This window comes from Geospiza fortis, unplaced genomic scaffold, assembly GCF_000277835.1.
Source record: "Geospiza fortis unplaced genomic scaffold, GeoFor_1.0 scaffold173, whole genome shotgun sequence".
NCBI lineage: Eukaryota > Metazoa > Chordata > Aves > Passeriformes > Thraupidae > Geospiza > Geospiza fortis.
Window position 1 is genome coordinate 2,621,247 of NW_005054334.1, and position 13,418 is coordinate 2,634,664.

Below are 13,418 nucleotides of genomic sequence, written 5' to 3' on the forward strand. Positions count from 1 at the left end.
TCCACAATGGCCACACATAACTGTTAGACTAAGAGAGAGCAATGCTTCACAGGAATCAAAATGAATTAGCAAAAGCAGAGAAGGGAAACCAACACAGAAAATATTCCTTCCATCCCTTTTGCTGTATGAACTGATTGTGAAGTTTCTGTTGTGAGATATCAATGCTTAAGTAGTAGCGGGCATTTCTGCCTGGTCAGGTGGAGGTGCAGGTTCTCTTTCCATTTCCTGAATGTATTCATGATGCAGCATCACAATTAGGCATAAATGTCTGTGTTGTTGCCCACTTTCCCCCTCCCCCTCGCCAAAAAAAAAAAGGGTTTAAGCAGAAAGATTATGATAATTTTTGGCAAAGGAAAATAGAGATAGAGGATATAGTACTGGAATTACTTTGTGTTTTAAATGTGTTTATGAAGACATGTGGGTACCAATTGTAGATATCTATTTCCCTTCACTCAGAAATTCTCTTAGAAGGGCTGTACTCAAATATGAATTTCCAACATCTCTTCACACTCTTCCACCCTGATAGTCTGACAGTGCCCTCAGCATACCTACTCTATTTTTTCTGGTCTCACCTAGGTACGCCGTCTCCAGCCACTGCTGCTCACAGCATCACAGCTTGCTGTGCTTATCTCCCCACACTGTTCCTAGGTTTATCATTCTGGAGCCTTGCTACTGCCCTTTCAAATTCCAGTGTCAGCCCTGTCACACAGACTTTAACTCTTCCTGCCTTGTTCTAATGCAGGCCCTACATCTTAAACCTAAACTGATGGCTACCAGTGGCCTTCCTCATCATGGCTCTGAATCCCCCTGTCTGCCCTTGGCCCTGAAAATCTCCTTTCAGTTATTTATTCTTATCACTTGCCCTTCCACCTGCAAGGTCATCCAGCTCTACCCTGTATCCTCATTTTCCCTCAGCAGCTCATGCAAAAATTACTTTCCCTCCCACTTTATTTCCATACAGCATTCTAAAAGACAGGAAAAGCCTCAGGTTTCCCTATCCCTAAATCCCACCCTCCCAGTCTGCCTCAGCAAATCCTTTGGGCTCTTCATGAAGGAATACAGACCTACATATTTCCTACACATTCCTGTTCCCCTAGTGCTCCTGCATTTTCCCCTGTCTGGGACACAGAAGTCGAGCACTTCTGCCTTTATATCCTTTTCCTCACAATCCCTAACTGGCAGTCCTCATACTGGCTATTTTTCTAGTACTTGTGCAGAAAGATCACAGGCTCCACATATCTCCAATTGATGTATATCTGGCTGGGGGGAAACTCATCAAACTGACCCCAGCTTGACATGTAGGGTCTGTCACATTTCCCTTTTAAACATTTCCAGATTAAATCTCAGAGACCAGGAAAGGGAGCAATTCTAAGCTTCTCTTGACAAACAACTCTAGGGGAGGAAATACATGAAGCCATGACAGATAAACGAAAGACCGCCAAGAAGTGAAAAAACCCTACCAAAAATTCCCACCAAAACACCAGGTTAGAAGGAGAACAGCCAGTGTCTGACAAAGTTACACTGCAGCAAGCTCTGAAGAGCCCAGATGAAGCTGCCAGGACTCTGTTAGTGGTCTCCTGCCAGGAAATTACACCCTAGACTGAGCAACATTCCCATCTCTCAGGTGACTTCCACAGGGAGTCACAACAGCTAAAGAGCCCTGAAAAGACTCAAGACTGAGTCTAGCTCTCTTCTTCCTCCCTCCCCCAAGCATTGTTGTTCTGGGTCAACAGAGCCAAGGGCAACTGGCACATAAGACATTGTTCTCCAGGCAAAATGACAGCAGGAGGAGGAAATAGGACATGAGGAGTTGAGAGATGATGTGCCCCTAGGCCAAAAGGGATGTTGTGGAGGCCAACATGGCCCTTGAAGTACTCCTGCTCTGACTCCACCTTTGAGAAGTCCCTCAGCCCTAGGTTCCACAGAGTACCATCTGCAAGATGGAAAAATTGCTTGTTAACAGCAAGCAGAGGTGGATATTGTCCACCAAGGAGCAGACATGAGATAGGAAAAGGACTGAGAATGCATGGGGAGAGAGGGGTCCCATCACGCAGGTGTCAATAATAGGGATGTCTTCCTGCCACTAGCAAATAATCTGACATGATGCTGCTGACTTTGCGTAGGCAGATGAGACCACAACTGCAAGCAACTGCCACCTGAACATGAGACATACAGCAATTATTAAAAACAGAGCACAGCCTTGAGTTGCATAAGGACCCCCACAGATCTGCATAAGCAGCAGCAGAAAGCAGTTGCTGCCTCCAGAACAGAAATGCAGAGTTTTCCCTGCTGTCAGCACCTGCGTCAGGCTCCCAGTTTCTCTTGAGATACAGCTCTTAATTGGGATAGATTGTACGTTTTCTGCCCAGCTCCCAGTTTAATTGCTAGTTTATGACTTAGCCTGTTTTGTGCTTTCCACGCTACTTCTTTCCTCACTTAATCTAATAGAATTATAGAAAGCATTGCTGAGAGGACCTCAGGAGGCCACACAGTTTATCCTTCTGCCCCAAGGCAGTATTTCATTTTCAAAAACATCATGTGTCTTTTGCTATCAGGTCAGATCGGTCCAAGATGTATAGTGGGTAAAGAAATGAAGCTTACCCAGGGGAGTCAATTGGCATAAAAGACTAAATCCAGCTCTTCAAGTCACTGAAGTTATATCAGAAATAACCCTGTTCCAAATGGTGTCATTTATCAGATCAGTCTTTTAAAAGATGTCCTTTCTTAAGTTTAAAGTCTTTAAAATGAACAGATCTCTAGAAGAAACTGTTTTGACAGCCCCATTTCAGTATATTTAATGCTTCATTATGAACAGCAGTGACCACTCCATTGTTAAGACTTAACAGATCTTATTACAGTGTGATCAGCTTTGAAACTCCTATTAATTCCAACAATAAAACCTGATCTTTCTGGAATTTTACATCCTGAATTTCACTCTGCAGTAGACTATGTCTGGCAAGACAAAACCAAACCATTAAAGCATCTTTAATATGACAACTTTACACAAATGAATTTCCAGTAAAATTTCAGAATGTCAGACAGCTTCTTAAGGCTTTTTCTTCCAAGACAATTTGACTAAAAATTCCATTTTTGTTTCCTTTTGGCTATTAATCTAAGAAGAAATGTCTTGCAGCCTTGGGAATAGATAATGCAGAAATTAGAAGGATAAAAAAAAAATCAGCTGGTGATGTATCAAGCTAAGTAAAGCAGGGCACAAGTATAACAGAGATTCTGTGCAGACCCATGAGGACCAAAGGAAAGGTAAGAAGGAGCGACTCCAGGGAGGAAAGAAATGGTTTTGTCTAATCAAACAAGCAAGCAGGAAAAAGGACTACATATCTATTAAAACCAGTTAAAGGCCTGTTTGTTTCCTTCCCCTTCTTTTCAAATTTCAATTCTGGTTGAGCTGGGTCTTTTCTGTGTTGTAACACTCATGCTGAGCACCTGCAGCACTGCACAGCTGGACAAAGCAGAGGAGCTGTAAGAAGACAACAAGCTTCCTGGTCAGCAGACAGGCTTTCTGTCTTCCTCCCACTGTTCTCCACAGCATCTGTAATTCAGACTGATGCTAAGCCTATAAGCAGCAAACACAAATCCTCCCTCTACAGATGTGACTGCCAGTTAGTAAACAGGTAGGAGAAAATAACAGCTCCAGACTTTTACTCATCCTGCTGGTCCAGCTCACTTACCACTCTGAACTTCACACAGAGACAAAACTATTTCCCACAATCTTCCCATGTTTGGCTCCCATGTTTTCTACCCCCTCTTCACTCCTAGCCTCTACAACCAAAGTCACAATTAAGCCAGGAAAATAGCAACAACCACCACTTGGATTAGGCTGGTATTATACAGCACATTAGCCAGGAAGGACAATATATTATGCTGTTAAAATAGATTTGAAAGGGTTGAGATTGTTATTGTCAAACACACTATTTTGAAGGACATTAAACTGTGTCCACACTAGTGCTTGAAATAGTCCTGTAAAAAGCAAGTTGGACAACATGCTTTAGACATGACTTCTTTTCTAATTGTGGTTGCGGCCTGTGGAAGAGGGAAAGGGGCAGTGGGTGAATTCCTACTGTTAGCTAATTAGATCATACATTTCCTCTCTCAGGCAATATATCTTTCCCTGCATGGGCTGCATTTTTCTTCACTAACTTCTCAAAAGCAGCTTCCCTATAAATCACAAATCACCACTGCAAGCATTCCCTTAATGAGCTCCTCCAGCCTTTGCATTTATTTTATAAAACAGCATTCACCAATCTTCATCTTACAGGTGCATTTAGAGTGTTTATTTGAAGTTATGGGAGGTCCTTCAGGTGCAGAGAGATAGACTCCCTGGTTAAAGATTGCACAAAATTCATTTTATTACCTATTCCCAAGGCATTCTTCCCCCTAGATACACCATGTCACAGGTGACATACACATCTAGTATGTTATTTTCAATATGAAAAAATACGTGTCTTGTTTTGTGATCACATTGTCAATAGAATCAGAGGGAAATGAGATACCAAATAAAAACAAACCTTCTTTAGTTCTTTAACTGGATCAGCACAGCATCCAAAATAGCTTTTATTCTTACTAGTCAGAGTAAGAATAAAAGGTGCAGATACCAGCACCTGCAAGCAAGAGTCTATAAGGCCTATGTAAATCAACAAAAAACACCCAGGATTAACAAGAAAACCCGTGCTAGATACAAATGCTAGTAATGCTAATCTGGTTCAAAGAGAGTGAGTCTTCTAGTTACCCTAAGTTCATAGAGAATTCCTTCCTTCTTTGGAGAAAGCAGGAGCTTTCCCAGATTCTTCTGCCATTTTTGCATTGGCGTTTAGCAAAAGAACCTCTTGTTTTTCCTTCTTATAGATTGAGCTGCTACTCATCCTCTTTAACTGGTATTCATGCTCCCTAGTGAGTTCTCAGCATCAACACACTGTTGCCAGTGAAATGAGGCCACTGCTTCTCCAGATTCTTGAAGTGCTTCATAAAGTCTGCTACAACATCTGCAGCCATATTTCTTACGTTCAATTTAATGTACTTTTCCTAGCACTGGGCATAAAAATGTTTATAAACCACACATATAGAAGTCTTGAAACACAGATTCCTGAAAAGGCTGCCTGAAAAATCACTCAGTGCTCAGTCTCTACAAAACTCAGCTTCTCTTGCCCAAGGGAGTCTACTACAATCGGGAAGATAATGGTTAAATTTTTGAAACTCTTGGTGTTAGGCTCAGTTACAAGGCAGTACCTTATCACAGATGCTTTTGCATACTGCATTAGCAAAGACTCTATACATGGAACATCAGTACTCCACACAATACAGCAACTCTCTCTAGGCTTTTACCCTTTCTAATATGAAACTTCTAGCCAGACACAGCTGAGTCAGAGTAACTTAGCCAGGCTGTCTTTCATTTCCTTAGTTCTGTTTCCACTAGCAACATCAGAACCGTGGTCTTTTATCTGAAATTCAATGACAAGCAAAGAGACTTTAATAAGAGGACTCTGATTTTGAGATTGAGAGCTGAACCTAATCAGAACAGTATTGCCAAATTCAGCTGACAAAAATGACACAACAATATGTAAGATGATAAAGACATGAAGAAGAAAAGGTAACTTTTTGCAAGTTTTAGATTCATCTTTAGAATAGAAAAGGTATTCTTGCAATTTCACTCCATTTTGCAGCTAAGCCAGTTTGGATGTGCCTGCAGGAAGCCCTTCCTGCTCACTTCAAGGGAGGTGGCAGCCTCTGGAGAACTCCTGTGACCTGGGACCAGCAGAGGGCACTGCGTCACCAAGTGACAGCGGTTGGACGCCACACAGCTCCCACCAGGCAGGGACAGTGAGCCACGCCGAAGGAAAGAAACAGATTCTGGAAATTAGAAACATGCATTAGTCACCAGCACATCAATCCTACAACTGATAAAGGCAACAGTGCTAAAACTGGCCTCCAACTCTGGGTGCTCCTGGAAACACACTGAAATCCATCTCTGCCTCCACACATCTCAGTCTCTAGGCGTTGATTTTAAGGCAATAAGCCTCCTCCTGAAAATGCTTTTCAAGGGGTAGGGCCAAATCGGTCCTGCCCTGCAGTATATGCATCAAGGCTGGCTTAAATCGAAAAACATCCTGTCAGCTTCCTCTCTCCTTTTCCAAACCTCTAAATCCCTGCTTGTAGCAGCAGGAAGTCTGTTCAGACAAAAAGATACTAAAGCAAAGAGCTGGCAATTTCCATTCTGTCCTCCCCTTTTACTCTCCGCCTCCTCCAACCTAGCAGACTTTCAATGAGCAGAGAACCAAGTTAGAGGACATGAAAGGAATGCTGAGGTAGCAGCTTTAAAGAGTGTCTTTCTATTTGCCTATTTCTAGTTTATTTTGAATTACCAGAGGATGACCATGAAGCAAAAATATGAGCAAATAGCTCATATTTTTTCTTCTCTCTGTATTCAGTCCAGCAGGACTCTCAGTACTAGAAGAAGCTTAGAGGATAAATAAATCATACCAGTCAGGCTAGTGAGTGAAAAGTTTCCACTTTCTCTTTGTACAGCTGGTGGAATAACTTTGCCAGGATGTGGAAAGGGGCCTCAAAATTTTTCATTTCCTTCTGTAAAGAAATAAGAAAGTTGTCAATTGCAGATGGAATAAGCATTTGACTATTTCTGCTCTGTTTCACCAAAGAAGGATTAAAACTGAGTTAGATGACAAACAAGGTGAAGAGAGTTCCCAGTTATCTTTCTCTGCTTGAAAGAGAAGATAACTTTACACCCCCTTACACAGATGGTGAAAGTAGCAGATACTCACCACTGACATCTCACAGTATTCCAGGCCATGTTTCTCAGCCCACTCCTGTGCTTGTTCCTGCTGCACAACTCGACGATCAGCTAGGTCTGTTTTATTCCCCACTAAGACACCTACAGAAAAAAAGACATGGAAGGAAAGAAAAAAACCCAGCTCATCAATGCTGACTTGTAAGCCATAAATACTGGAATATTTGTAGAAGTAACTGAAGAAGTTGTAGGCGTGGCAAATAGTCTATAACTACCTAAAAAACATTCCAAAAAGGAAACATATTCAAGCCTTATCTGTTTTCTGATAAAAGCAAAGGAGTTGGAGGAAGCCATGTCTCCCACTGACTTAAAATAAATGCTTTACTCCACAGCTCAGCAGAAACAACTGCTGTCATACAAGAAGGGAGTAGATAACAAGAATCACACTCATTCTTACCTGGGATGTGCATCCCAACTGCTTGAGCCCTCAGCTTCTCCAACCATTTGTTACAGCTGTTGAAGGATTGCTCATTAGTGACATCATACACAAGGCACACGACGTTGGGTTGCTCCCACTGCACAGCAAGAAAGGAACACTGTCAGCTCTAATGAAACTGATGTGGTCAACAGCCATGCTGTAAACATAGCAAACACAGCTGCTAAGATGAAAATAAAAAGCCTAACACCCAGGAATCTTACGCCCTGGCTGAGGTTTCACATTTCAATTGACCCAACTAAATCACTGACATTGGGAGAGGTGGTTTTGCTTTCCTCCCAGTGCTGTCTGTTAGCCCTGCCCCTTTTATCAGCTCTGGCACTCATCTGATCCCCAGGGAAGATGATTTTCATGCTGAATCAGCACAAAATTAATCCTAGGAAATAAGCAGAAAGGTTTTCTTCCAGTTTGAGAAGCTGAGCCAGCTTCTAGAGAAGACCCCTGTAAAGGAGATCTAGTGCAAGTGTAAAAGTGGAATCGCTTTTGTAGACAGCGAAGCATTAGGTGGACTTAGCCATCTTATGAAAGCTTACATCAATTAACTGATTCTGCTTCTCAAAATGAGATAACACAGTAGAGAACTGTACAGGGAAGGTCACAAATATGTGAAGGAAAAAACCCAAGGGCAGGATTATGCTCAAGGACAAGAACGAATCCTGTTGGATCAAACACATCACTGTAACACAAAAAAAACCTCCCACTGTTGAAGTCGCAGCAAAACAGATGTTTTTCCAAGAAATAAAAATAACTTTAAACAACAGTACACAGAAATTCTCAGTTAAAGTTTCCTATTTCTTTTGTAAGAAAACTGCCTATCTGTTTTCCTTTCTCTGGAAAGTATTTCTTCTAGTACTTACGCAAGTTTTAGAGAGGTAGAACAAGATGCGTTGGCAACTGAGGTAATTGCTCCCATTTACACTAAAGACAAAGTTTGCTACATCTGCCAGACTGGGGAGCTCAGATCTTCAAAGCAAAAGCACTTCTTTGGAAGAAGAGGACTGTTACATAAGACTTACCAGTTTCTCCAGCATTTCAGAAAATAGATCTTTTCCTGCAGAGTCAAAAATGAAGAATTCCTGAAAGCGGAAACAGAAAGAAGGCTCTTGCCAAGAAAAATGCAGTCTGGAAACAGAGTATGTTAAGTGGGACAGTAACTACTACTGTTTATACAAAATTATATACATTCCATCAGTGGGAGTATAGGGCATTAAGGAAAAATAACAGATAAGCTTCAGCTTTTGTAGTTCCGAGAATCACGAACTAAACCTGAGTGCCCTAAAGGACAGAACAGAATCTCAACAAAGCTGGCAATAACTTTGGTTTAAAATTTTGTGTTGGATACAAGTATATAAAAATTACACTTTTAAGACTAAACTAACCCTGGAGCATCAGCAATTATACATGATCAGCCTCATTTCCTGAATGCAACTTAATTGCCCTATGAACATGCATAGTGGTCTTCCACCAGAATGAGACTCGTGTTGGGCTTGAGCTCTGGATGTCTCTTTCTGACCCAATTTATGTCACGAAAAAACTCACCACACTATCACTTGTCTCTGGAACTGATACAGCCTTCACCAACAATTCTATGCCCGCTGTCTGTCAAGAAGAATCAGGAAAATGAGGATCAGGAGAGTTTTTAAGAGCCTGTCCAACTGCATACCAACCGTGCATTGGATTGAGGCAATTCTTGTGAATCATTACAATTTCATCAAACACAGACCACTGGAAACTCAGCAATACTCCTCCTAGCTCTGGTAACCTAATCTCACCAATATGTCAAAGGCTCGTAGATTTGCTCAGCTGGGGGAAAAAGGAGGAGAACCAAAGAGATTTGCTTATTTACAGCTCAGAGTATTAGCTGAAGTCTGCAGGTCTACGCTCACTCTCACACTGCTGCTCTAACACACGCCTCAGAACGTTCTGCACTAACCATGTGATGAGCTAACATATGGGACTGAGATTATTTGTGCTTCTCCCACCTTTTATCTCATTCTGCTTTGTAGCTCATTTGTTTGTTCTATTTCTATCCTTAAATTCTGGTTTCCATCTTTATTTCAATGAATAAACATATTTTAGGTTTTTTTTTCTTCCACACTCATATTTTCCTTTTTTTACTTTACTTATATTTACTTTTATTTTTATCCTGCTTCTGATTAGTCATCACCATTGATTCTTACACTGAAAGACTGCAAACTGTATCCTCTTCATCTGGGAACAGTTTCTGTAGATTATAATTATCTTGGGGCTATGCAGCACATCTTGGTGTTTGCACAGTGATAAGCGCACTGTCCACATCCACATTTAATAGCTGGAATTAAAAGCTTTCTCCTTCAGCAGTGCTTTTTCATAGAGTAGTCCCTAAAGGGGGAAGCTCTCTAACACCACAAAACCTTGTGAAAACATTGGTTCAGTAGGAAAATCACAAGATTAACTAAATTATTCTGCCTTAAGTTTCAACACCAGCACCTACATAATGCAGACTTACAGAATGTTAAATGCTTTCTTTTCAGAATCTAGGGTGCAAGAAAGAAAGCCCTCTAAGATCCCACCTTGAATGCCTCAACTTAAAATCATATTTATTTTGTTCTAGGCCTCTCAGTTTTCCCACTCATCTTAGAAAAAATTTAGACAGCAGTCTGAGCCTGTTGTATGCTTACCAGTGTGTAGTTCTTCTGAAAATGAGCCCCATCACTGCGAAACATCTGGGCTAAAGCACTCTTACCCACAGCTGGATCTCCTGCAAAACCAAAAACATAAAATATTTTTGCTTCATACTAGAGAATCTTATTTTTCCTCCGTTCTGATACTATCAATGTTGTAAGAGCCCAGATGCTCTAACTCTGAATACAGGTAATTTAACTGTCACATGAAGCACAAAACCATCTCAAAGATAATACCCACATGAGGAAATGAATATTGCCATTAGGCATACTGGTGGCTGACATCTGATTTCTGACCTATGCACAACAATGAACGACTGCCACATCAAGGTGGAACTGCTGTTTGTTCTAAAATTCATGTTTACTCCACAGCCCTTACCTAGGAATTAAAATTTCCCAGATATGTTATCATGTAGTGAAAACTACAATGTGAAAAGGGACTGGGCTTCCTAGGAGGCTATTTCTTCTCCTTAGGTTATCCATCTCCCCAGACTCAAATCCTTGTTATATACTGAGACAAAGCTGCTTAAGCTGGTAACATTTCTCAATGAACTCTTCTTGCTGACCCTGCTAAGAGAGCAACTCTTGCTGACTCAATGCTGCTGGTGGCTCATTAGTTGCATCCTGAGCATAACAGAAGCAAACGTCAGAGAGAAAGCACATGGCTGGAGAGAAGAGCCTGCTGATTCATCCCTGTATGGAAGGAAAAGCAAGGGGCTTTGGGTTTTGCTCTTCTAGAGCCAAGGCTTTCTGATATGGCTTGCACAACACTCCAGGCAAACCTGACAGCTGCCTGCTTTGGCCTGCTCTTACAAAACTCTGAGATCCAAAGCAATCACAGGATCACAGAACAGAATACGCTGAGTTGGAAGGGACCCACAAGGATCACTGGGTCCAACTCCTGGCCCTGCACAGGACCATCCCCAAGAGCCACACCATGCGACTCTTAAGAATATAGTCCAAATGCTTTTTCAACTCTGTCAGGCTTGGTGCTGTGACCCCCTCCCTGGGGAGCTGTTACAGAGCCCAGTCACCGTTGGGGTGAAGAACCTTTTTCTAACATCCAACCTAAACCTCCTCTGACACAACTTCAGGCCATTTCCTCAGACTCTGCAGAACTCACATATGCCCATATTACTACATGAAAAAGATGATAAATCATAACCCTTTCTAAACAAAGACTTAATGCTTCCAAAGAGCTTATCATATCTCCACGTAATGTCTGGCTAGCCTGGATAGTTAAAAGGACAAGAACCAGTAATTAAAAACCTCAGTGCTTCAAGCCTTACGCTCAAAGGCATAATCATAACAGCCAAGCCTGGAATACAAGTCTTTCACATTATGTTGTTAATAAATAAAGCCAGAAAGGAAGTATTTTACATTAAGTTGTTAATGAATAAACCAAGAAAGGGGTATATTTTTGACTCCATTACAGCTTCCTAATGGTGTTTTGAAGGAAATTGGTTAAGCCCTCTGCTCACATACTATTACAGAGGAGGAAGGGTGTTTTGGATAGTGACAATTACCCCTAGATGCATTAACCAAATGTAGTTCTTGCTTAAACATTTTTAGCATGCTTGTTAACTTTGAGCTGAGCTGGGCTCATAATATTTAGACAGGAAAATCTGGTAAGTCAGCTTGTTTGTTCTCTGATCAGTTCAAGCCTGTGCGGAAGACAACACTCTGTTCTGAGTGGAAGCTATTCTGTATTTCAATAGACAATTAGATCTGTCTTTGTAAAATGAGATAGAGAGGCACACATTGCTCCAAACTGAGCAGGCATCAGCCAGCACAAATTCTTAACTAATGCATTGCCTTTCTTTCACTCGACAGCCCCAGGTGTTCTTTCCCTCTTTATTCTTTGCCATCCTCTTAAGCCCATCACACCAGTACACCTCCTCAAAGTAAATTTTCTTGCCCTTTTCAGTTTAGTCTGGTGTGCCAGTAGTGCATCTTACAGTATTTATTCTATCCATATTTCTGTTATTCTGCCAGAATATGTAGGGTCTTTCAAAAATGCCTGCTACTGCCAGCTGTTTCTCTACAATGAAAACCTTTGTGGAGTGTCTCCATAGTAAGCTCAGACAACAGATATTTTTACTTTATGCCTGTAAATGACCCTTGAGCTAACACAGGAATCATCTTCTATTGACAATTCAATAGTCTCTGTTTTGCTAATAAGAGCCCTTTCCCCCTGTTCTTTTTGACCTTGGTGTAGCTCCCAATTCTGTGTCACTGGCTCTTCATAACCATTTCCTTAGGTCCACAAGAGCTCCCAGTTCCATTTCTGATGGGTTTGCTCCTATTTATGTAACTGCATATTCTTGTTCTCTTTAGGTTGTTGTGGTTACTCATGTCTTTGGTCCCTTTCACTCTAGTGGCTTTTTCTGCAACAGAGAATCTATTTTTCCTGGTCTGCTTCACTAATTTATTACTTTTAATAATACATGGATATTATTGTGCCACACAAAAGAATGACATATGAGATAGGACATTCCTGTTCTTCGTGCTGTGAACAGAATTGAAAAGGCCGCTCTAGACCCAATAAAGATTAAGGACATAAACAGGTGATCTAAAGAAAACCTATGTGATTTTAAAATGGTTGTGGAATTGGCCTTTGGTAACACTAAACAACAAAACTGGATAGACTTCGGCAAAGCCAGTATATTGGGAGCAGGAAACTTCCAAATTGGAAATGATGCCTACGTTTCAAGTGTAGAAGATGGGCAAGAGACTCATGCTGTTCACAGCAGTAGAGCCACAAGGGAGATCCATTCTTTTGCCTTTGCCAAAGACCACATCTGGCTTTGTGTGAGTTGATGGCCAGCTGCTTCTGAGGTTAAAAAAGGCAAACACTTTATTCTGGATGAAATAATTTGGAATGAAGAGTTAAACCTGGGAGATGACTGCGCACAAAGGTTTTATAGATTTGTGCTTTTGGCTGAGGTTGCACAGAGCTTCAATGTAGAAGGAGTGGAAAAAATAAAAAGCTTTTTCATAAAGTTCTAACAGCCAGCTGTACTCACTTTCACACCTGCATAATCCATCCTGATTAAATAAACTGGTGTCTTCACCTCATTTTTTTCTCAGGTTAGCCTCTAAATTGTTTTGGGGAAAAGATGCCACTGTGAAGTGCTCATCCTTCTACTCTTTGTTTAGGCTTTACCTTTCTATCATACTCTCAGAATCATCCTAATTTCTGACATGAACTTTTCACATCAGCCCAAAGCAAGACTCACAAATGAGGCAGGACTCAGCTACCTACCCTGCTCCCTTCACGTTTTCTCCAATCTCTGCACCTACCTTTCCACACTGCAGAAATACTCTTTTTGGTGTGGGTTTTTGCCCTCTTTCTCAGATCCTGTCCTCGAATTTCAGCCGAACCAGCTGCACCTCACACCCTCCCTGGGCACTGCTCGACTCCACGTGTTAGGCGGGGGCGGGTACCGAGTGCTAATAACACACACGACTTCGGCTGCTCCCGTCCCCAGGCAGCCGA

The 13,418-nt window shown here is 41.5% G+C and overlaps 1 protein-coding gene across 1 annotated transcript; it reads right to left on the reverse strand.

The window, feature by feature from the left end:
* Positions 1-5,457: 5,457 nt before the first annotated feature.
* On the reverse strand, positions 5,458-9,994 carry IFT27 (intraflagellar transport 27). The gene is made up of 7 exons (XM_031057807.1): positions 9,917-9,994; positions 8,796-8,855; positions 8,273-8,332; positions 7,218-7,335; positions 6,795-6,904; positions 6,496-6,597; positions 5,458-5,865 (listed from the first exon to the last, which is right to left on the reverse strand). The coding sequence occupies exons 1-6, from the start codon at positions 9,959-9,961 to the stop codon at positions 6,499-6,501; spliced, it is 492 nt and encodes a 163-aa protein (XP_030913667.1). The 5' UTR covers positions 9,962-9,994; the 3' UTR covers positions 5,458-5,865; positions 6,496-6,498.
* Positions 9,995-13,418: the final 3,424 nt, after the last annotated feature.

Excerpts from the sequence above, each read along its gene's own strand:
- IFT27 (XM_031057807.1), bottom strand. The coding sequence starts at position 9,961 with ATGTTTCGCAGTGATGGGGCTCATTTTCAGAAGAACTACACACTG. Across the intron at positions 8,856-9,916 it reads TTCAGAAGAACTACACACTG|ACAGCGGGCATAGAATTGTT; the intron begins GTAAGCATACAA and ends TCTTCTTGACAG. Across the intron at positions 6,905-7,217 it reads AGTTGGGATGCACATCCCAG|GTGTCTTAGTGGGGAATAAA; the intron begins GTAAGAATGAGT and ends TTTTTTCTGTAG.